Source organism: Columba livia, chromosome 2 (assembly GCF_036013475.1).
Source record: "Columba livia isolate bColLiv1 breed racing homer chromosome 2, bColLiv1.pat.W.v2, whole genome shotgun sequence".
In the NCBI taxonomy this organism is placed as follows: Eukaryota; Metazoa; Chordata; class Aves; order Columbiformes; family Columbidae; genus Columba; species Columba livia.
The window spans coordinates 148,812,567-148,834,244 of NC_088603.1; the positions used below are offsets into that span (position 1 = coordinate 148,812,567).

Genomic DNA, 21,678 nt, shown 5'->3' on the forward strand with positions numbered 1-21,678 from the left:
CATCCAAGGATCTCAAGCTGTAGCTACAACAACATGTGAATTAAGTATGGTCTCTCTGTTTCACAGAGATTTTGTCTGCAGAGAGCAGCTCAATAACAGCACAAAGAGCAAGGCACAAATTGCCTGAGGAAGTGTGGAGGGGGATTTTTTTATACTGGTATCTTTATAGCATCTTTACCTTTGCTCTATCCCCCCCTGCATACATAAGTCCCTTCTCTTTCTTTTGCCCACCTACAACATACGGTAACAGAAAAAAAATAAAAAGACCCCAGTTTCCTAAACCAGAGGCCAGTCCTGCTAAATCTGTAGTGTCCATTAGGAAAGGAAGATTTCTACCTCTCCAGAATCGCTGGTGGCCACCTAGGGCTGACCCAGCTCCAGTGGTGCCGGCTGGCAGCCAGCACCATCCTGCTGGGAATCTGTCTTGGCTACACTTACCCAGCTTCAAAACCAAATAAAACCTTTGCCACCAGAGGGCCAAATCCTGCCAACGAGTAACTTGATCCTTAAGACTGGATCCTGTAAGGATCACATTGCTCTGGACTCCTGCCACTGGAAAAATGAAATCTGTGCACACTAAGTGCTGGTACAATCAGGTCCACATGTCCTGGGTTTGGCGGAATGAAGTGCAAGCAGGATTTTAGGGTGATTTCAAAAGCAGACAAGAAAACCTTTTCAGTCTGTGCAGAACAGCCTCGTTCCTCCAGGGAATGTCTCATCTCCTGTGCTGTGTTTTCTATCATGTCCCAAGACTTCAAAAGCAACCATGGAACAAATTTTGCCAGAAAGACCTATTTGCCTTCCTTCACCGCCTCCCCTCCCCCCCATCTCCCCATTCTTTAATATCATCACCAGAAACTGATGAGAAGATTTTTATACTGCAGCAAGATTTACTGCTTCTTGGTATTACTAGCTGTGACCATTCCCACATGTCCCTTCGTTGAGAGGGGATGCTCCTCTGTGACACCTGACATTAACATATAACGCTGCCACTTGTCAGTAAAAACACAGGCAAACAACAGATTTAAGCAATTTTAACCTAGTTTCTTCCAGCCCAAAATATAATTATGGCCCTGTGTCTAGAGGAGAATGATACAGATGCCACTAAGATGCTCTGCATCTTTTCTCCTGTTACCACATTTCTACTATTAAAATTGTTTTCCTACACATTGAGTTTTGCATTGGTTTGTATTAAGGATCTTCTCCTTGGTATCTTACAGCTTTTTTAATCAGGCAACAGAGAAGACAATTCCCTACCTCCTTCAGAGTGATCCCACAGGCAGGGTACGTGAAGGAGACATCTGAGAACTGCTAGCTCTAAAAGCATCAAACATTGCTCCTGCTCTGAAATAACAAACTCACCAAACCATCTGAGAACAGACAGAAAATCAGGAATCTCTTAACCAGGACCAGGCTTCAAGGAGAAGCAGAAAACCCACAGAGGGCTACCAGTTCTAGTGGGAAATTCATGGGTCTTCTGTGCCTGTTAAACCCACATTTTACCCCAGCTTTCTAAGATCTGGAGATGATTCAGTGCCAACAAGCAGGTATTTCTTTCTGGGTCCTTTCAGATAGGTATCTTCTCATACTAAACATCAAACCAGTTCAGCCCAGTCCCACAACCCTGCTATGACATGACCTCCAGCCCGCACTGGAGAAACATCTGTACTGGAAAACTCAGGCTTTCTGTGTCCATGCTTGATCTTAGATGGAAACTAGCTCAGCTATAGTCCAAAGGAGGCCTTTTATGGCCAACATTTGCTCTGGCAGCCTGCCAGCAGTGCTCTTCTAAAACCATCCAGCAAAGTGACACCATCAGTTATAAGATCTATGTATGTCAGGTCCCTGGGTTGTGAAACAGAAGTGTCACAAGCATGTAAGGACATGGTTTGGGCGCTGCTGTGAAAGAAGATCAAATTATTTTTGTGGAATCTGATTATTATCTTGGGATATATCCCAATGGGAATGGGTCACTGCATTGTAATTGCTTTTCTACTGGGAAATATCAGTTCCAGTATTGAGAATTGTTAAAAATCCCTGATATAGGGAAAGGTGCGAATCGATGGGATGCTGATATTACACTGTGGTTAGCACAACGGTGAGGTACTGTGTGTTTGGATGGAAAAATCCAGCTTAGCCTGTACACTGCACTGTTTTGGACTACAGTAAAAATCAGAAGTCACTCTTTCCACAGGAAATGACAGCAACACAACATGAAAACCGTGATAATAAGCAAAATGACTCTCCCACGCGTTACTTCCTAGTAACACCTAAGAACACACACATTTGTAGCACACTTCAAAAAGTCAGCTCTGTCACAGAAGTGTCATGAGCAATGGTGTGTGTCCCCGTGAATCGGGCCTTCCAACAAAACTGAGGACAAGCAGCGTGACAGAAGCTGAGAACCACAATATGGTCAAAAAAAAGGGAAAAATGCTGCAACAATGAAGCCAAGATGTGTAAAGCATGTTGTGCTAATTCAAACAATGTGACCTGCATGGGTATTTTAAAAATATGCTCCATGGCAGAGAGAATGACAAAATCTCAGGCTAGTGATATAGGTATCAAACCTTACATCTTAAACTATACAGATTTACATGAGAAAAATGTGGAGGTTATCAATAACCATCTTGATTTGAATTTGAGAAAGACTGCTAGGGCAATTGCTCTATTACAATTGCACTTCTGCAGTGGTCAGTTATCACTGATTACGGTGGTAACTGCTTGGTGAGATGAAAAGCAGAAGCCAAGTAAAGCAATACTAAACAATGAGGCATAGAGGAAAAGAAAACACGTACCAAAAGACCCAAACACAGACAAGCAAAAAAACCACAAACCAAACCAAAAACCAAACAAACTTTAAAGAAGGCCAGACAAATATAAAAAGAAAGAAGGAAAATTACACAGATACTGATAAAGTTCCTGAATGGCAGTGCAAGAGACTACAGGGGGACCCATCCTCCCCAAACCCCCTTCTGCTGTCCCCTCTTCTCCTTATCTTTGTCTGCAAATGAAAAATGTAACTTTTATTTATGCTTATATGTAAGTGCTGAGAATCAAAGTCATTACAACCAGCTTCTGGGCAAGCCTGCACTCCACAGCAAAACAAAAAGGCCATTATTTGCATGGAAGAATCAGTCTGTATTACTGACTTGACCGATCCCTTTTTTATTAGCAGCTGTTAGGGAAGGGATCAGAGAGCGTGCTGGTGTGGTGCAGCTGTTCCACATATGTTATAAATAAGGGCTGGTAAAAGCTCATCCTATTTTTAGCGTTATGAAAAAAAAACAACAAGAAGTCACAGAAATTCCCCATTAATGCCTTGTAAGTGGAACTTTTCTCCTATTCTTGACTTCAATGCCCAGAAATGAATGGACAAAACAGGCCATTCTTAAAATAATATTCACTGAAAAAGGAAATACAATGCAATTTGGTGGAATTATATTAAGCCAGCCCGGAAGATGTAACCAATTAGTGTGTACAGTGTCTTTTCCTTCAAAAGCAGACACTTCATTAGGATAAAAACAAATACCTGCAATTCTGTTTCTAATGAAAACATTGGATCACTGCACTGAAGAATTTCTCCAGCACAACCCAAAAGCTGAGGAGCCTCTGCGCCCTCACAGCTGGGCACTAAATCCCAATGCTGAAAAGGCTGATGACCATTCAACACGAAGGCAAAATCCCAGCCCTGGGTAAATCCTTCGCTCACCTGTTTTCGGGGTCTGACACTGTCATGTTGCGTGTCACGTAGCACATCTTGAGGGGTATCGTCTTCTTGTCTCTGTGGATGGAGAGCGAAAGCTGCGACAGCGGGTCAGCAGAGGCACAGCCCAAGCGGGGAGATTCGGGGGGAGGCGTCTCCCACCCAATTTCTGAAACAGGAGAGCCTTTCTTCACATAGGGGGTTGCTTCTCTCATGTATTTCACTATGGAGAAAGAAAAATAAAAAAAAAAAAGAAAAAGGAAGTAATAAATAAATGGATATTCAGCAGTTGCATCTGTGTGAGTTCTTTGAACCCTCAGTGCTGTTTGTTATTTCTACTCGTCCAGCACCACAGCACTGGAAGCTGTGCAAGTACAGAAGATGGAGATCTGATTGCAGCCCATCTCAGTGTGGTGCAATGAGTAAAACAAGGGAAAAGAACAGAATAGGAGAAATAAGAACATCTGGCTGGTGTAAGGCCAGGAGAGCCATCCGACCTCTACTCAACAGGCTGTGTGTCTTCATGCGGTGACTTCTATGTACAGAAGCTGTGGGCTGGCTGAGGTATAGAGAAGTTTTTGAGAATGACATTCAACCAAGTGACAGTGAATCTATTCTTCCTCTATCTAAAATGTTCTAGTCATACTCCTAATGCTACAAACTCATGTCTTGCTTCTGGTTCACCCTTGTCAGTGTCCTGTCACTGATCTCAACAGCTATTTCTGCTTGCTGGGAAGCAGTTTTAGCTGATCTACTTATACATATATATAGAGTAAACAAAAACCAATTCACCTCTCAGCCTTCTCATGGGGAAATAAAATTGAGCTTGAGTTTTTCATAAGAGTAGAGGTGTCGGATTAAATCTCTTCACAGCCTCTTCCAGTGCTTTTTTCCAGTATTGATAGGAAAAGTCTTCATGTATGCAAAAATCAATATCTCTTTTACACTCATACTTCATATTCTCCTCTTTACGCAGGCAAATATTGCAACAGTTCTCCCGTTTTTGAATTATTTTGGCACTTCAGTATCACTTTTGCTTTTCATGTGCTTGTCTCCTTCTCTTCCACAAGCCTGATGGAGCTCAACCAACGAAAGACCTCACATTTAAGCAGTCTGGTTAAATGTATATATCCAATGTACACAGCTGTGGCTGCCTAAGTCGCTGTTGCCACTTGATTGCACCCATGACTCAAACAGCGATGAGATGAATTGAAAGGGCAGGAGCACCGTGAACTTATTTAGGGAAGTTATTAAAATGCTGTGAGAGACGATTTCAAGGAAACGGTGCAGATCATCATGTCAGCTCAGCTGAGGAGGCTGGGAATGACTGAGTAACAAACAGATGGGTAAATCGCAAAAGGGCATTGTGGTGAGGGAGGTTAAATTATGGAAAGCAGACTGAAATTTTTAAGTTCAAAGTCAAAGCAAGGGAAGTATTCAGAGGAGAGGAGAAGAACAATGGTGCTTCTGTGAAAACCACAGATAAGGTAGGTGATTTCAGCAGCACTATTTTCAAGACACTTCGTAACAGCTTTCCCAAGAGAGATAGCTGTGCAAAACTAGAGTCCGGGTCTGTGAGCATCTATTGCCATCTTTCCTCTAAAACACCTTATAGCAAATCTTGACATTGCTTGTTCTCCTTTTAAAAAATCTGCTAACCTCAATATTAAGGATGTGTTTAGGTATTTTACAGGATATTCCTCTCTGAGAAGGATAATTCATGATTTATCAGAAATGCTGTTCTATTGCTGTTTTGATTTCTTTGCCCCATACTATTTCAAGCAATTTTTGAAATCATTTTCTTCCCTGCTCAGGGAAGAGCTGGCATGGGATTCTACTGGTCTTCCAGAAACTATTTAAGGCAAAGGGCGTTGAGGTTGATTTTATGATCTTTTTGTAGACACCTACCTGGAGTCCAATGTCTAAAAACTTGTGTCACCTCAATCTCAAAATGAGTGCTCACCACCTCTGGGCACTCCATAAATTACCTGATTTTCAAAGGTGCTGAAAATTATCAGTTTTAGTCAGTGCCATACAGATACTGGTTTTAGCACTCAGCATCTCAGTTTGGATTTCCTCATAGCCTTCGGGAAACAAAGAGACTGAACACGTACAGATGTGGTGAATCTGTTCCTGTTTAAATTGAACAAATATGACTTTGTCATTCACTTAGATGGGAGGAACAGCTGAAGCTGTAAAAATCTGTTTGACTGCAAAGAAAATTTTGTTCCCTTTGAAATTAGAGATTATCAGTTAATCTGTTGAAAAAAATAATCCAGTCAGCTTTCAAATTCCATTACACTGACATACCAGTGAATGCAATACTAAATAAAGGTCCAGGTCTCAACAGTGTAGCTATTTCTTCTGTGCTATTTTCATCCTTTTTCAGCTGCAGCTATACGCATTCAACCTGAGCATCTTTTAATTAAGTAAAGGAGAGACATGCAGGGGGAGGAAGGAAGCTGAAGTGAGAAATTTGGCTCTAAACCTAGGCAGGAACACTAAATGTGAATTTAATTCCCCAGAAACAGGGACAGAAGAAAAGAGCCGTCCCCTCCATGTGCCAAGAGGCCAAGTTTCCATGCAACGCGCCGGTGAATTCACGACAGGCAGCTGCACTCTTTCAGAAACTCCTGCAAAAGAGGAAGCGCGAGCAGGAGGAGAGAGCAGAAACACGACCCTCTTTCCACAAACTGAGGCTCAAACACAGCCAAAGCCAAGAAAACTACCTTGAGGAAAAACATCCTATGAAAACTCCTGCCAACTTCTGAACTCCCACACATCTAGTTTCTACTAACTCTCAACAGGAGATGGTTGCTCAGCCCCATGGACTTACATGAATAAAGACCTATTAATATACTGGTAAACTGCTGAACACCAGCTTCCCACAAAATTCTACAGGAGAATTAAAAAAATAAAATGAATATAGGTTTTCTCTCTCTCTAAAAAAAAAAAGAGTACTTTTCTACTAATTACTTCTTACTTCCCACTAAATACAAGCACAGCTCTCTAGATTCATTGCTGAATTCTGCTGGGTTTTACAAACCAGACTTTATGGCTCTTGCATATTCAAATGTGTTTCATATTTTAAAAGCCCCCAAATGGATACATACAAATGCACAAATGGAATATGGGAGTGGAACAAGAGGCAGAACTTGATCCATTTATATTATTTTTTGTATTATTTAAATTTCAGAGCCAGTGTTTTCCATTTGCCTCATCAACATCTATAATTACATGTGCATAACCAAAGTCCAGTTTATTAATTTAGCTGAAATAAGGCACATGCTGTTCAGATGATTCATAAGTTTTATCAGCAATTATTTCCTATTTGCCTCTAAACTTTAGATGCAAATACTGCAGAACACTGCAATTTATACAAATGCACCAGTAACCCTACTACACACACAGCAATTTATGGTAACCCCACACGTGTTTACATTTTGCAGTCTGTCCATTAACCAGTTCTTAATCCACCTAGTAGAAAATAAGTTGATACCAGTATGTTTTACAGGCATATTCCTATTCCAAACTGCACTGAGAATCTTGAACGCAGAAATGTTAATGTATAACTGAAGTTATACTATTCACTTCCACCATCAAGCTTTAAAACCAGAAAAAATATCATTCAGACTACTGGATGTTAGAGTAATAATGTGGATAATATTCTGTTCTCAGACCATTACACTCAAGAGCTAGATTTCCCTTTGGATACAGCAGCACAAATCCAGGTACTGACTGAAAAATAAAGTGGTTGTAGAGAACACTGTTTTTATATGTTACCAATGAAACTACCTAATGGACTAAAACTCCAAAACATTTAATAAAATTAAATAAGGCATGCCATTGCATAACAACTCCGAGTTATGGATAACTATTCTACAGGCATGTATATAAATGCCTTCAGAATATATATATACATATAATATATATACAAATACTAAATATCTATTTATATAAAATTGCCACATTCTTTAAGATCACCAGAATGTACTCCGCAAACATAGAAACCAACATGCCAGGACTGATAAGAAATTCTAATGGTTTCATTATTATAAATCAATTTACTGATAGACTGTAATTTCAGTTGAAAGTTGTCTCAACTCATCCATTTGATGCTATAGCTCAACCTCAGAGATCTTTATATTCAGGACTAATTAATGATCCATGCCCTTTTGGTGCACCACTAATTAGATACTGCGGTCAAGCAATTAAAATTCCAATCTCCGGAGCACCCCTCCCCACAAAGAGAAGAGGAAGGAAAGTGGCAATCAGCTGAATTAATCCACTGGTACACATTGAAATACTCTGCATTTATTTTTTGATCTGCAAGACAGGCAATGTAGCTTCCAAAAAAGCACTCCATTTATAGGCACTTCTGCCAAGTCCCAAGTCTCCACAATTAATCCTTTGTTACTATTCACAGATGACTTTGTTTTATGGGGGGGAAAGAAGCAGGCTTTTAATGAGAGAAATACTACAGACCAACTTGGTCAGGTTCTTGGCCAGATGCAGTTCTGAGGAACTGGGACTCTTCTGACACATTCAAACTGTTTCCTAGGAGGGAAAACAAAGACCACTGAAGAGAAGCCAGCTCTCCCGAGCAAAGCTCTTTCTTTACTATAGGAATGAGGACAGGATGTGTAGGTTTACAGTATTGAAAGCAAAAGGAACAACATGCTCGAATTTGCTCGAAAAGAGACGATCAAGAAATTCCCTTTCGCAGAAGAAAAGCATAGTCTCTTCTTTACGCATTTGTTTTCTCCTAAGTAAGTACTCAGAGACAACTACCAAAGGTAAGTAGAAAACATCACCCAGAAACCTCCTGAGTCTACTTTCAAAGGATGTGCTAATGTTACTGATACCTATACCAAGAAAAAGTTCCCATAAATCTGTCTTCACCTGGTCTGGTTTCTGCCAGAGTAAAAGATGACCCAGAGAATAGGAGCTAGGCAAGTCCTCCATCATACTTGAGATGTTTTAAGACAGAACGTAGGGATCAACCTTTGGAGTCACTCGAGCCCACAAACTGAACATGATGAGATCAATTACGTTTATCAGCTTATTCAGTGTGAAGGGGCCATTTGACCCATCTGTGCTGAAGCAAGTTCACCAGACCATCTGCAAGGGTATTGCTGGCAGCATGGCACACAAAGCTTTTCTTGAGAAAATTGATTCTTGGTTAGCTTAAGAAGAGCTGGTCATGCAGAAACAGAGGAGGCCCAGCCTGCAGGTATACAGTTCCCACTTGGAAAGGAGGAAATAAATGAAGACAAACACTTCTGAGGTTATAGATAGCACCACTACAAGTACAAGTCAACAATTCAGAGCCACCTAACAGGTACTGAAATGATATTGTCCCAAGGAAAAAAGTGGATGGTACCAAAACCTACAAGTAATCACAAGTATGTGGCCTTCAGAAGGGCAGAACAGCCAAGGAAGTCAATCACTCAGCACGGTTGAGTCATTTTGCTTGATGAAACATTAAAACACAGAATTTGCACTCTAGCAGTTTTGGTAAGGCACAAACCAAAATGTCCCACATGGCTTCAAAGCTAGTTGTAACTGAAAGGAGAAGTCCTGCCATAACATTTATAAACTGTGCCCAAGCAAAGCCAACATAAATGCAGAATGTCATAATGCATAAATGTCAATGGAACTGAGATTAACAGAGCTGGAGAAAGGTCTACTGTATTAAAATTAATTCACTATCATCATACTAGGTTTTATGTTAGAGATAAATTTCCACTGAAGCCAAGTAAACCACACACCCTACAGTGAAGAAACATGTATAAAAATTAGATGAGAATCTGTCCAGCTGCTGGTACCATAATTGAAACTAAGACACAAATACTTGAAGAAAAGAGTTTATGAATCAGATCATCTATGACGATGTGACGCATGACCCTCTTAACAGCTTTAATGTGGGCATAAACCAAAAACCAGTCAACAATCCTTCTTGTGTGCGTTTCCACTCCATTTCCTACAGGAACATCTGTTACTGTGTTCAGACGAGTAACATCCATTAGCATCATCTGCTTTCCTCCATGCTGAAAGGGATTTGAAATAGTAAACCTCTCAATCTGCTAAAGAGCATCAGGTCTCCACCTCTGGGAAATGATACAAATTAGTTAAAATAAACACCTTGTGAGAATACAAATCCCCTTTATGCTTTGGCCATTTCTCACACTGTAGTTAAGACTAAGTTGTATTTACCATTATCTGCTGGTATTAAATTAACTCATCCGAATTCAGTGTATGTTGCTTCATCCCTGAAAGAGACAGGCTTGAATCTAAACTGTAGGGGTTTAAAATCCTTTTAAAATACCTTCATTGTATGCACTTATTATACTTTTTATTTGGAAGAGGTGAATGAATATTTTGAAAGAGAAACTTCAGGAGACAAACACGCCTTTAAGATAAAGTTTACCTGAAGGGAAGGCATTAGCAATTGGTGCCAAAAGGCTGCTGGTAAGCAACCAGGCTTCAAGTGGGCTACAAGCTTTCTGTGAGCTGCAAACAGGCTGGGTGAGAAAGATCAACAGCTGCATTTTAAAAACATAATGAATACTTCACTGTGCTCCTTTAGCTTAGCAGCTGCTTCTATAAAAAAGGTGGAGCAACATTAAGCAGTGCTGTAAGCGCCATCATATGCTTGCACTCAAAGAAATGGAGGCCATTCCTGTTCAAAGCACCTTGCAATAAGCGATTTTGCATGGTTAAGATAACTTATTTGTCAATGAGGTAAAGAGACTTGCAATACAGACAGCAAATTGAGGGATCGGCGTGGCAGGCCCCATCAAACATGAGAAAATGGGCTGCTCTCAGAAGCCACGCATGGGTGCAGTCTATGAAACCTCATGGCTTTGATAACCTGATAGGGCACCCTGACCAGCCACATTGTGTTATCCATAGCAGGTATCATAAAACGTAATTCTCCACCAAATATGTTTTAGAAGATGAGAAACTGTAGGAGTAAACTCTGCAGCAAGGCTTGGCAGGAGCCATGGACAGCCTTCTCCTTCCACCTCCACCAGGGACCTTCCTTTTCCGCTCTGATTTCAGCATTTGTGGAGCTGGAGGTGACATTCCCAGGCCACCATCCCGTGCTTCTCTGTAACACCAAAAAATCTTCAGAGAGTTACTTTTCCTCTGTTTGTTATCCTGAGATTTTACCTATGATGTGAGCTGATTCAGTCCCTGATTCCCTAGGCTTGATGTTCTCCTTTACTAAACACTTCTTCAACCGTTTCTGAGTTTCCTCAGCATAAGTGTTTCCAGGGAGTGAGGGCATTAAACGTCTGCTCATCTTATGCAGCACCTCAATTTTGTCAACTGCAAAACCTAGTGAATATTAATTCATCTTCATTTCTCTGCAAAGCCATGGTTTTATACTCCACACAGAGCAAGCAAGATCAAAACACACAACATGCCTCTCTCCAGCCTATATTAGCCTGAAAGCTTCACTTGCAGTCAGCATCTCCCACCCACTTGTCCCCACTGTCACTTGGGGCTGGTCACTGCTTATCACCCCCTTCCAACTCCGTTGTGAGTTACGTTACCAGGTTTTAATATCATCATTAGTCCATGTTTGAGTCTAACAGCATACAGGCTCAAGGAAGCAGGACTAGTTTCGATGCTGGGGTAAGATCTTTGTGTTTCCGTTCAAAATACTGACAGAAACTAAGCAAACATGAACTTCTGTCACATAGAACCACAGTGAAACATGAGGCTGGATCACTGGCCTGGCTCAGAGCACTAAATATGTGACATGTTTTAGCACTTCAGCTGATGGAGTGACCAAAAGCACTCACAGGTTGCTGGTAATCTGGCACAGAAAATTTCAAACTGACAAATTAATAATAAGCTACAGAGTCTTAGTTGATGTTACTCAATACTTTCCATGAAAATTTCCGTTACTCATACCTACTACACTGAATGTGTTACCATTTCCTTCAACTGAATTAGGTTTGGGTGTTTTTTTTAAGTTGCAAAGTTCCTGTTTCAATAAATTGCCTATAGTCAGTTCTGATTTCAGATATGTCACTCATGATGAATTCTAATGGCAAGGTCCCATAAGCCATTCATCTGTCTTCCAAAAACATTATGTACTTCCCCAAAATAAACACAGAGATCCCTCTCTCTTCATAATCTGAAAAAAAAAGAAAAATGTAGCTTGTAAATATTCTGTAATCCCCGAAAGCACAATGTTTGGTTAAAAGGACATACTTTGGCTTGCTCTAGAAGAGACACTGGCAGTATCTTGAAGAGCTTGTAATCAAAAGAAACACTACTCAGTGGAGAGCAGGGAGCGGCTGCATTGAATGAGTGTCCCTTACCTAATAAACTAAAATCTGAAAAGGACTACTGCCAAAACATGCAAGGAATAACTACCTAACGTACTACATTTTTATGTAAAATGTGACACAGCTCATTTGCTACATTGTTATGTGACATTATGAACTCTACAATTAGAACTATGCAAATCTTTCATAACTGAAGTGGAAAACATCTGAAACAGGCAATTTGGGAGTTGAACATGGAAATTAGCAGTCACATCTTGAGCAAAGCCATTGTGGGACCTGTGAGTCACTCACTGACAATCAAACTGGAGCTTCTGCTTGTCTCCAAGGCAGAATGGTTCATAAATTTAAAAAAATAAAATAAAATAAAATAAAATAAAATAAAATAAAATAAAATAAAATAGTCACATGATATTAGGACTAGGTCATCATACTTGCACTACTTGAATTCCTAAGGACCATTTCCTGCCCAATACTGACATATTGTGCTTTTAAATATTTTATCTAAATCTCTGGAATAGGTTGATTCAGAATTTCCCATGTGCTGCTCATGCTTGTTGTTTCCCCCTCTCTGTTAGTATTTATAGATCCCTCTCCAATCACCCACATGCTCAGATGGAATTCAAGGTGTCTGGCATCTCCAGCGTGATATAATTTTTCTATTTACATGAGTAATCTCAAGTGTCAGAACAAATATTTCAACCACTAGTGATTATGTGAAAAACACATAAGGGCATTACAGTTTTAGAGCATGCTGTTATTTCAGCAGTCACACAAATCATTAAGTAGTACAGGATAGACTGAAAATGGCACTCGCTGAGGGAAATTATTATGCTGTGTATGATTGTACCTGTTTTACAGATGGCTAAACTGACACAAGCAAGTTAAAATGCCTTCCTCAAAGTCATGCAGTAAATCAGTGGCAGGGTTCTCAGCATTAAACTTAATTTCTATCCCTGTATGACTTTTCATTTATAAACAACTCAAAATGATCCCAGTGCCAGTGAAAACTGGATTCATGATGCCTAAAGTCTTGTCCCAAGGGAAGACCTTGAAGATGTTCCAAGATCACCAGGATTTATTTTGAAAAGCAGGGCTTTCAAAATGATCACTTCCAAAATTTCAAAGTTCATAGTTTTCATTCTTCACCGGACAACACCAAGAGCTTTGGAAATGAACAAACTCAGGGCACTCATTCACCTAACAACTTGCCATATCTCCTGTGGCTGAGCTATCCACTGAAAGGCATCAGATCACCATATAAGTCCATATTTTGGGGAATCCTTTAATTTACAGCCTTTCCAACAAGAAAGACCAATGGTCATATCCAGAACATTCAAGTGCCAGTGATAATAAATATTGATATCTATATGCACATATGTATGTAAATACAGAAGATGCAGGTCCATTTGGGGAAGCATCCAGTCAGTTCTACATTGCCAGCCCACAAGAATTGCTTCTCTCCATCGAACACCACCATCTCCATGCTGTCATGCTATCACAGTTCAACAGGAGAAGCACAACAGCTTTTCTAATGACACATAAGAAAGTCTGTACAATAGTTTTAAGACTTCTATATAACTAAGAAAAAAAAAAAGGGAAACACAAGTCAAAAGAGTCAAAGGATGTCCCTAAATCTGTCATTGGGATTAATTTTAGACCAGAGGTGGGCATGATGTACAAACTATACTTTTATTTATGTCAGTGCAGCATAACAATAGTTCAAGACCAATGTTGCCTGGTTCTGAAGTCGAACTACAGCCTCAGGCTGCCTCTTCTCCTCCCAAAGACATTTGCAAGATGACCCAGCAGGCAAGTGGCAGACCTGGCACGAGGTTTGGCCCCACACCTTTCTCCTTGCTGGATTACAGGCTAGGATAGAACTACCTGAAGCAGATAGATTACTTGCTGAGACCCTGGAAGGGAGACAAGACCCCACATCACACCACCCCTTGTATTTCAAGAAGAGAAGGAAGCAGGACCATAGTGAGGGTGATAAAAAGAGGACAATGAAACATCAAGGCACAGGCTTGTGCCTCAGTGCTTGGGTGTCCATTTGAATGTAGCCCTTTCCTCGAGGCACTATGGGTTTTCTCTATGAATAAGCCATCAAAACCCTAACAACAAAGTTCAACAACTAAAGAATAAGCACACTAGTAATTAGCACTGGGTGAAAGGTATTCAGAAAGCACTTAGCACTTCAAACACAGGAAATTCTCAGAATTGCAGCACCCAAAGAGACCATGACAGAAACCCAACCATGCTGACATACAACCATGGCATCATGTGTGGCTATTTACAGCTCAAAAGTCCCTTAACAAGATGATAGCTCTTCTGTTCTCATCTCTGAGAAGCTGTAGTTATGGCATCTCAGAAAATTGCCAATGATCCCTGATGGAATATGGTCCTTCTGGAAATCTAGTGCATAGCGCTATTTGGGGTGAAAATATTTACTTTTTTGCAGGTTTATTGTTTTTAAATAGCATAATTCAAAACTATTCTGCAGACAGGATCTCAGAAATGCAGCAGTGAACACGGGGAACAGGGGAAGCAGTCAAAATCCTCCTAAAATCCTAAAAATCACAATACAGAAGCTGTTTGTTTTTTTTTTTCCTAAGAAATGGTTTTGTGCTTTGAAAAATCCGTTCTCACTTGAATTCATTTTTTTCCTCTGCAAACAAAATAGTACTTCGAATTGACATTTTTATTTAAAATGCCCTTTTAAGATCAAACTCCATTTCTAATAAATATTGCATGGAGCGTCCCCCAGCATCCATTTTGTCAGATGGAAAATTCATATAGCTATGATTCCATTAGATTTCTTGCAGTGCACTGGGCATTTAATCAATGAGAGCAAAGAGCATCTAAATAGGGTTAGGCTTCAAATTCCTTTCAGTGAGAAGTTAAATCCCCATTAGCTTTGAGCCATAAGCCCCTGTGGGTTTACCATGCAGCTTAAAAGATAACTCCGTGAGGGGTCATGGCTCTTCACTGTAGTACAGAAAGCCTATTTCACAGATGGCCCTGCAATAATAATGTAAATATAATCCTGTTTCAGTGGACACTTTATCCTTCCAGAAAACAAGCAATGATATCTGTCCCAGAAAAAAATCTTCAATTTAAGGGCAAAGTAATCCTCTGCTTCATTCAGGCCCTATTACAGAGAATTACTGAGACTCGCCTGGTACCCACGGATGCTGGGGCCAGTGTGGTCCCCCCAGCCCTCCCTGCAAGAACACAGGTAGCTCTCAGCAGCCGCTGAACAGCAAGTGCAGTTGACTCTGCACATCAAAACATGCTTCCTCACCGTGCCAAATGCCAGTTATGACTGTTCCAGGTTAGGTCAAAGCCAGGTTAAAAGAGTACAAACTATTGTTTTTCAGAGTCTGCAAACTGCCCGCCAAGTACTTTTTGGTCAACTTGTACAGGAGGCTGATAACAGAGGTTGGAAAAGGAACTGGCAATTCCCGGCTGAGCTTCAAAGGGCTGTAATGAAATGCAACTCCGTTTCAAATCATCACAAAGAAAACTGTTTGTTTAATCGGTGAGAAGAATGCTAATTTATCTGAAATCTATTTGCCATTTGTACTACTGGAGCACTTACCAGAATTAGTGAAGAACCAGCACATGACAGCCTCACATGCTGTGCAAATACAGAACAAAAACCTGGTCCCCTCCCAGGGAGCTTAAAAATCAAGTACAAGTTAAGAGACAATAGGGGCATGACAAGGAAATAAGCAGGCAGAAGAACCTACGTTAAAAATCATGTGTATCTCCCAGTGTTGTTACAGTTGTGTTGTATTCATCTGTAACAGTGACAATGGTAGCAGGTGCTGTTTGCAAGAAACACTGGAAAAACATGAGGAAGAAAAAGAAATATGAGTAGAGTGATACAGTTGCTAGGATGCATTTGCAATTAATAGTGGCAAGAATTTTCCCTGTGTTGTTGTCACTGCCGCTTCCAATGCAGGGACTCCATCAAGACTCAAAATTTCAGCACCATCTCAGGCATAACAGGTTTTTGCATTGGAGTCATTGCTTAAATTCTGCTGATGGATAGATAGCTATAGCTAGATATAGATGATATAGATACAGACTATAGAGATGTATAGACATAAAACTGTTTGTCTAAAGCAAATGTGAGCACCTAGCCAAACAAGGATGTGCACCAGAGCCTGTAAGGACAGGAGGACTGGTCTTCAGGCACATGTAATGCAATGAGGAGTCCTCCATATGTGTGCAGATTAACTGCAGCTCTGCTGAACTTCACATTTATTGGCTTGGCCTCACTTGACCAGGCCAGTTCCCACAAAAAGGGGGAAAAAAGGGAAAAGATTGTCTCTGTATGTCTGTCCTGTAAGTCCTGAGAATAATTCTGTTGCAGAAGTAAACAAGCTTGCAAGGCAAAGGGAGGCTGAAAGCAAAGGATGGTGTATGTGCATGCTTGCCATTAACAAAACTGGTTTTCTTTATGCTCCAGTGTGGGAGTACCTTTGAAAAGAGGAGCTGAAAGCACAACTTTCCCATCCAGATCACCTATGCTTTTACAGAGCCTTGGGGATACACAACAGGGATAACTATCTGCTTGAGGCTTGTTTGCTTTATTTAGTTCAAGGGCAGGTCTTTCTTGCTGCTTGCACAGAGCACAATCAGATGGTATCAGTCGGTTGTTTGTTTGGTTTTTTTTTACCAGCAGCACAGATGGGCACAGAAAAAAAAAAATCAAGAACAATTTCTGCCTCAAAGAGCTTCTGATATCAGGATCACTTACAAGTTCTGCCAAAGTCACTGGGTTCATCTTCAGTGGGAATTAGCTCAGGTCCAATGGTCAAAGCTGAAGATGTGAATAGTCTATAAAGACAGAAGGAATGGGAAGCAGGAGAAAAACTAATCGCAGCAGGTGGCTGAATGAGTAGCTGTTGAAATCCAGATCACCAAGAGATATCCCAAATGGAACCACTGGGAAAAAGTTTTGACTTCAGCTGCACAGGATCACGAACACCCGCCTGTCTGTTTCCCACTGTCAGGGTGACTCTTCTCTCATCTTGCACACCAAAGGCCATCAGAATATTATCAACATATCTCTGAAGAGATCACTCACATAAATAAGCCGACCTTTGGGCACAGTAGGTTTGTGCTCCAGTTTTAAAGGACAACTTTGAAACTCTAGATTTCAGCAAATGTCAGAAACTGATAAACAATTCAATATTTATACTGTGCTCATCTCCAGCCCTTCACAGACCACTTCTGCAGTTGCTCCCCTTGCAGAGGCTGCAAGAGGCTGAAGTTGGTGGCAGATTGAGAGCTTAAAGCAAAACTTCAGAGGTACTCTTAAGAATATTCTGCCTGGTTGATTACTGCATTTAAGAAAAGCAGATGGGGAGCTGGGACAGGCCAGCTGATGGTGGAGATAAGCCTGTGATATTCACATCTATTCTACCACAGGAAGAGTCAGAAACATTCCCTGCGTGGGTAAATAATGGCCCACTAGTTACTAGAAGTTAGGAGCTGAGAATAGTGGAGTGCTCTATACACTCTTTGTTTAACCAAGGGTTATTCTGTAACCCTTTTATTAAACGCATGACAGATTAGAGAGTGTATAAACCTATTAACTGCAAAGAAGGCAGACCAGTTCAGTTCAGAAGTATGTGCCAGTAAACAGTGTTTCTAGGTCACTTTAGCTTCCTCAAGACCGTTTTTCACACCATTTATATTGCACTGCCTTGTCCTAGCCCACCAGAGGGCCAAATCATCATCACCTTCGGAGAGAAGACTGTAAGACTCATGGGATTCTTTTGGATTGGTACCACAATCCCTGCTCTTCAGTTTAACTTACAACCACTAGACCCAGTTCATGCTCTGCAGCTTATAGGGTTGATCAATGACCAGAAAGCCCTCTTCACAAAGGTGTTAAGGAGATCATTTAGTAATAACAGAACAACCATACATCTACATATGCCCATACGGTTAAATATAGACATTTGCAAATATATAAACATATACACGCTTCTCCCCAATGTATGCCATGTCCTAGGATGCCGTTACAGGGCAAGAGCTTTCTGGCTCCCGATTCCTCGAGAAGCTGATACCTGATCACAGTTGTTCTACTCCCTCAGCCACCTGGACCAAATCTGGATTTGTTCCTCTGCCAGGAACTGCTCATCAGCAGTCTCTTCTTCATGCCAGCATCTGCCCCAGTCCCTTCCCTGCCTCCGTCCCATGGGCACACCCTGCACATCCAGCTCTCACCACCACAGTGAGTGCCAATCTCTCCCCTCCCTGCCCCAAACACCTCACCTTCCCTTTCACCTTTCCCCTCCACAGCAGCAGCCTCTAAACTCCCCTACAAAGGAGAGAAAGAAGGTAAAAGAGAAGGCACGGAGATAACCTCTGCTGCTGGCCCGGGTTGCCCTTGACCACTATGCCTGTGCTCATGGGCACACATGGGCACACATGTGGGCACATGGAGCAGCAGCTGCCACTGGCCCCAGCACCTCTCCCACGCCGGCAGCACCCTGTGCTGGGGCTGGTGCTGCAGGAGACTCCTGGGCTGTGCTCTGTAGCTTGCAGGTCCGTCCCCATGGGGAAGCCCAGCAGCAAGGGCAGAAACAACCCGTGACTGAGCCACGGTGAATGATGCCAAACACGTTCATGCCAGAAATTCTAACTGTCTGTAACTACATAGAAATATTGCCTCCCTGACAAAATCTTCACAGCATTCAGAGCATTCGCTGTTCATCAGTATTTTCAGATCACTTCACGACAGCTCGACACCCACCACAGTCTGACCAAATTGCAGCAGCAGCTCTGCACCGCTCCGTGACCCCTCCATGCAAAAGGAAGCCTCTGATAAAATGGCAATGAGGTGCTCAGGCCAGACTGTGGCACGGCTCACCACCATCTCTCTGTCACGGATGGGGAGCTAGAACAAAGTGGAAAACAAAATATATTTCATAATACATGGGAAAATTAATTTTTGAGAAAAGGACTGTGGATTTAAAGGAAAATAAAACTTTATCAAATGAAGGACACCGTACCCTAAACAAACAAACAAATAACAACAAAAAACCAACCAAACACAGAGCAAACAGAATGGTTACTGTTACTGAGATGTTACCTAACAGGATGAGCAAACTCATTACAGCCTGGCTGCCTCCTTGATGTTCTCTGCTTATAGTCTACAGTACACTTCCAGAGCATTAGCTGCAGTGGTGAATTCCAGCTATATTCAATAAAGACAGTAATTAAATGGTTATAAAAATGTGAAGCTGGAATGCTGACAAGCTCTACGAGTGACATTATCAGCAGTGATGGTTGGGGAGTCAATCTGTCGCACTTCTCCAATGGTTTAAATAATGTTTGCCAGGATCCCCCAGTTGACACTTTCTCCCCCCATCTCTTTGCATCACGCTGCAGTAATCACTCAGACGCCTGATGTGCTCAGAAGATGGAAAGCTTAAGAGGTTCTTCCGGAGAAGAAAAAAAACAACAGAAAATCTCATGCAGTTAAGCCACATTTCAGCTTCCAGCAAGACTAACCCAACGGGCCACCAACAGCTCCCCTCCAGCCATGCATCCCCACACACCCATGGCACCTCTAAGGATCTTGCTGTTTCCTTCTTATGATCGAAACGATAATTTTTTAAAATATACACTCAGAAGTGTGTGGCTGACACCTCCCTGCTAAGCTCAAGAGCAAGCAGGTAGATTTACCCTGAAATTCATGACCAGCGTCCTCTTGGTGGATGAGATCCTCCTGAACGACAAGACTGAGGGAAAAACGGGCGGTGCTACTGACTTGGCCCTATACTTCTCACTAAAATCCATTTCCCAAATGTTCTTGTAGCACCAGGGGCTCTTCTTCCCACAAGAGAGAGGTGAGGAAGGCAGGCCCAAAGTAACAGGGACTAGGTGTCCTGCTGTCTCCATCCCCTCTCACCTCTGTGCTGGAGCAAACCTCTCCAGTAATTGCAGCTGCCTGAAGTCAAGCATCTGAGTCTGCACTGTGATGAAAAGCAGGCTCCTTTGCATGGACTGTCACATTTAGAAGATTCATTGTTTTTCTTTAAATGCAACAGTTGGTCCTCAAGTGGAAGGAAATGGAATTTGTGCAGGTGCTGCTTCCCAGGTCTGCTCGGACCTTCCCGCTCACCACCCTGGGCACGCACTGAGAAAAGCCTCAACTGCTCACACAATAGCAACATGTTCATTAATGCTGTATATTCCAGTCATCTATCAGATACAGAAATATTAGATCAGAAATAGAGGCATAAACCTGTTTTCTTTTCCTATTTATTCTCCTATGGTGCACTATTTACTACTCTACAATCCTTCAGCAGCCTCAAACAAGCATTTAAATAAAATATTCTTTTCCTACTGTCCCCTGCTTACGTTGCCCTGACTATATTCCTTTTTAAGGACATCCCTTTGTGCCTGTGATCTCCTTCTATCACAGAACCTCCAGGGCTTTTCTAGTTGATAACCACTAAGACAGGGAAGAGCAGAAATTAGCTCTGTTTTTACTGTCTGATTTGTTCCCTATGATCAACCAATCAGGCAGGTCAGGGCTGAGTAATTCCATAAAACTAAGCTTGTGTAATTGCTTGCTCATTGTCTTCCACTATCTTTCTCACTTTTCAGACCTATTTTATTTTAATCAACAGCTACGAACACTTGTCACACCTCATTTTTAAATGCTGATCTCTTCAAGCAAGGTGCTGTCTCTTCTACCTTGCTTCTGCACTGCCCAGCGTTGCAGGGATACAATCCCAATGTTTGCTGGGATGAAAAAAGTCTGCCTTACTTTTGGGTGGCAAGCACTCCAGGCATCCAAGCAGCCCCGCCTAGAGAGGCAGGAGGAAGGAAAACACACCTCAAAAGCCTTGGACAATATTTTGTACCTCCTTGGAAACAGTGATCAGGAGTTCTGATTCAACAGCAATGCACTGCACAGCAAATGTAGCAGAGCCTCCAAATGCGCTCCTCAAACCTTGCTTTTCCTCCGGCATAAGTGCTGTACAGTCACCTGTGGCCCGGCAGTGCCGATATGGTGTGGTCCAGCCTCTAACGCAGGTGATAGAAACACTGTCACTTATTCCTGTCCAGTTTCCTTCATGCTCCACCACAATCATCTCCATGGGATACTGTGTGTATCCCAGATAGCTGAGTAAAATAAAAATAAGTGAGAACAAGTAGAAGCTTTAATGGCATGACATTAAATTTCCATTTCTGCATCATCAAGTCAACTGCCACATGGTCCACCACAAAATTCAGACTATTAATTTTAGGCTACCAGGTCTTCCTGTTATAAATATCAGAGGGTAAATTTTACTCTTGGTGAGGGGTCCAATTCCCACCATAGTGAATGAGAACTGCTAAAACAGAATAAAATCCAGCCTAAATCTAATGAAAGCAATTTAGAAGGAGGAGCAGGGGAGGTGAGGGACAGGAGTATGGGACTTTTGTCAGTTTTTCATGTTCTCAGTTTTGACCCAGTGAGGATAAAACAAATGTCTGAATTCAAATTCTTCACAATACTAACAGTAAAACTTGATTCTCTTAGAAAAGCCCAATAAACATGTAGAGGATGCAAGTATTTGCGAAAGAAAATGTTCAAATGGTTTCTTCTGAGTGTGTTAGAGAAAGATTGCACCACGCAATTCTGCCAGC

General features: G+C 41.6%; 1 protein-coding gene across 1 annotated transcript in view; it reads right to left on the reverse strand.

The window, feature by feature from the left end:
* Positions 1 to 21,678, reverse strand: part of SNTB1 (syntrophin beta 1) — a 116,014-nt gene that overhangs the window by 52,686 nt on the left and 41,650 nt on the right. Inside the window, exon 2 of the mRNA XM_065054345.1 lies at positions 3,713 to 3,929. Within this exon, the coding sequence (XP_064910417.1) occupies positions 3,713 to 3,929 (217 nt within the window). The remainder of the gene's footprint in view (positions 1 to 3,712; positions 3,930 to 21,678) is intronic.